Genomic DNA, 2,500 nt, shown 5'->3' on the forward strand with positions numbered 1-2,500 from the left:
GTTTTCAACTCGAAAGAACAGTGTCCTGCATGGTGCCTAGAAATATATCAAAGAAAAGGTCCGCCAAATGATCAGGTGCATAAGTTGCCTTATCTCAACACGGTGCGCATGTCCTGTTTCGATTCTGATCAAGCTGGCAATAATTCTGTTACTTGCTTATAGAAAGAACACGTATCATATTAGAGAGGGTCTTACTAACTAAATAGTCCACGTCCCTTTTTGAGGGGAAGGGGGCGGACTATTAGGAGGCCCTGATTGAAACAGGAGATTACCACTGTGATACTTATTTTCATTAATGTTGTCTGTGTGCCCTTTTAGTTAAAATCAGGAAAAGAAATTTGTTCTTTTGGGAAAGGTTTGCGTATGAATAGCACCACCGTTGTTTCCATGTATTATTGCCAAAGTATAGAACTCAGTTACCTGTATGGCGGGCCCCATTTAGAAATATGGGGGGAGGGGTTACTCCCTCTTGCAGATATATTATTAGCCCTGACATTAAAGACGATATGGTGATAAAGTTGATGGGATTCACGGAGGGAGACTAATTGTGATATATGCTTCAAGAGGGAAGGGCATAGGTGGTCTACATTTGATTAGCAAAATGTCTTTGCATGAAGACGGAGTTGATTGCAGACGAGCAAGCAGTTTGAATAGTGCCAATTTACCAATGATCTTGAGATTAACAATTTAATAATATGGGTTTATAGGGCAAGTGTTAAGCAGTCGTCCATAGGTAATCTCATATAGGCAAAATGTTACTAAAATCTACACGGATGAATATTATTTCAAAGGTTTTGTTTCAACTTTGCTTCTTGAAATGGATATATCTTGGAACGAATGCTATTTCTGCTTCATCTTCGATTTTGTGTAGAACACGATAAAAATATAATAAGAATCTTTCAGATCCCCAAATAATCAATATTAAAGTGACATTTGTGTTCTATTTGTAAGAACGATGCCACCGTTCACCATGGCGTTAGCAGCCTTCCACAGAATGCAGTCTGAAACGAGTGAACATTAGTTACCACACACTACAGAAACAACCTTAGGATTTATAAATGATGTTAGTATATCGACTTTCCCGCTTTGTGTTCGAATTTGACGTGCTTCAACTTTTGGACCAATGAGGGCTGCGGAGGCGGTCACGTGACGGCGGCTCCCGACCAGCTGAAGGTGTTGTGTTTACTTCTGAGTGATCGGGAAGTCGGGCGTTGTGATCGGGATAACTAGCCTCGAGCCTCAGTGCACCACACTAACCACGGGTGTTCTGCACCCTCTTCGCGCTATAAGAACTCCCTAGAGTGACAATGTCGGGTGCGGGGACCGGAGAACGTGAGGGGAGGAGCAGCCGCCGCCCCAGCCCCCTGAGAGCCACGGTGCCCCTACAGGTAGCTGCTTCACTCCCACTACAGGGCATAGGGGGTACCAGGGGGACCTTTACCCACAGGTATTTGGTTATCAAGTTGAGATTTTGGCCCAGGAACGGACATGCAGGAGACCCACGTCCTGAGGATGCTGTGAGAACCCCCCTGCCTTTAAAGCATTATCAGTGCTGCTTTTCCAAGGTCAGTGCCCAGAGTGACAGGCACCTGTGCTCAGGAGCATCACCATGACCCCAAAGATGATCAGAGGGTCACCAGGCTGTGATGTGAGACTGCTGAAGTTCACCTGCACAAGAAAATGTAACTGGAATTTGATGTCATGTTCAAGAAGAAGGGAGGAGTGAATTAGTTGAGTTTGGTAGAATGACCAATGATGGGTGTGTGCGTACTTGGAAATTGTCCGTCACTGGTCATTAAGGACTGTAAACATTGTCAACATATATTTTTGTGTGTTTATTTTGACCTAGTGTAGTTATCAATAGTAATTTACTGCATTTGCTGTTGATGCAGGTTATAAACTATGTATTCTTGTTATATTAGTCTTGAATGATAGTCAATTCTCCTTAAAATGGTATATTTTAATTCATGTTTATCTGTTAGGGATTTTTTTTTTTTGCTACTGATTGGTCTTCAACCCTTTATTGTTGAAGGCCATCTAGCCTAGTGGGAATACATAGTAATATGTATAATGTCTAATATTTAGAAGGTGTTGAGAGTGAAGTTATATGTAAGGGTCTGTGAAGAAAAATAAATTCCACTGCCTCTAGAGTATCTTGCATACTCTATTTGCAATGGGTAAACCTATAAGGCAGAAAAGTATTAAATGTTAACTATAGATAGAGAAGTTTAGTAGGCAAGACGTACAGAACGCTGTGAACATAGAGATTAGAAATAAGTCATTTGATGTATTCTTCATGTGCAATTATTCAGTAGTAGTTCTAATTGCCATGAAATTGTTTTACGTCAGGAGTTGATGTTAAGATAACTGATGAAATGGTAAATGCCAGCTCCATACTGAAATTGGATGAGATTAGATTTGTGGATTTCTAGTTGATAAGAAATAGGTTTGTATTTGAGATAATACTCTCCTGATAAATTTTGTCATGCTTTCCGTAACT

At 40.9% G+C, this 2,500-nt stretch overlaps 1 protein-coding gene across 9 annotated transcripts in view; it reads left to right on the forward strand.

The window, feature by feature from the left end:
* Positions 1 to 2,500, forward strand: part of LOC125041601 — a 59,543-nt gene that overhangs the window by 10,108 nt on the left and 46,935 nt on the right. The window contains exon 1 of one of the 9 annotated variants that reach the window (XM_047636662.1): positions 1,039 to 1,388. The exons of 5 other annotated variants lie outside the window; for them this stretch is intronic. In XM_047636662.1, coding sequence (XP_047492618.1) covers positions 1,308 to 1,388 — 81 coding nt within the window. In that variant the 5' untranslated portion in view covers positions 1,039 to 1,307. Of the gene's footprint in view, positions 1 to 1,038; positions 1,389 to 2,500 lie in introns of those variants that run through there. 3 more of the 9 variants (XR_007116305.1, XR_007116304.1, XM_047636666.1) reach the window with 3 other exon arrangements.

This window comes from Penaeus chinensis, chromosome 30 (assembly GCF_019202785.1).
Source record: "Penaeus chinensis breed Huanghai No. 1 chromosome 30, ASM1920278v2, whole genome shotgun sequence".
NCBI classification, from domain to species: domain Eukaryota; kingdom Metazoa; phylum Arthropoda; class Malacostraca; order Decapoda; family Penaeidae; genus Penaeus; species Penaeus chinensis.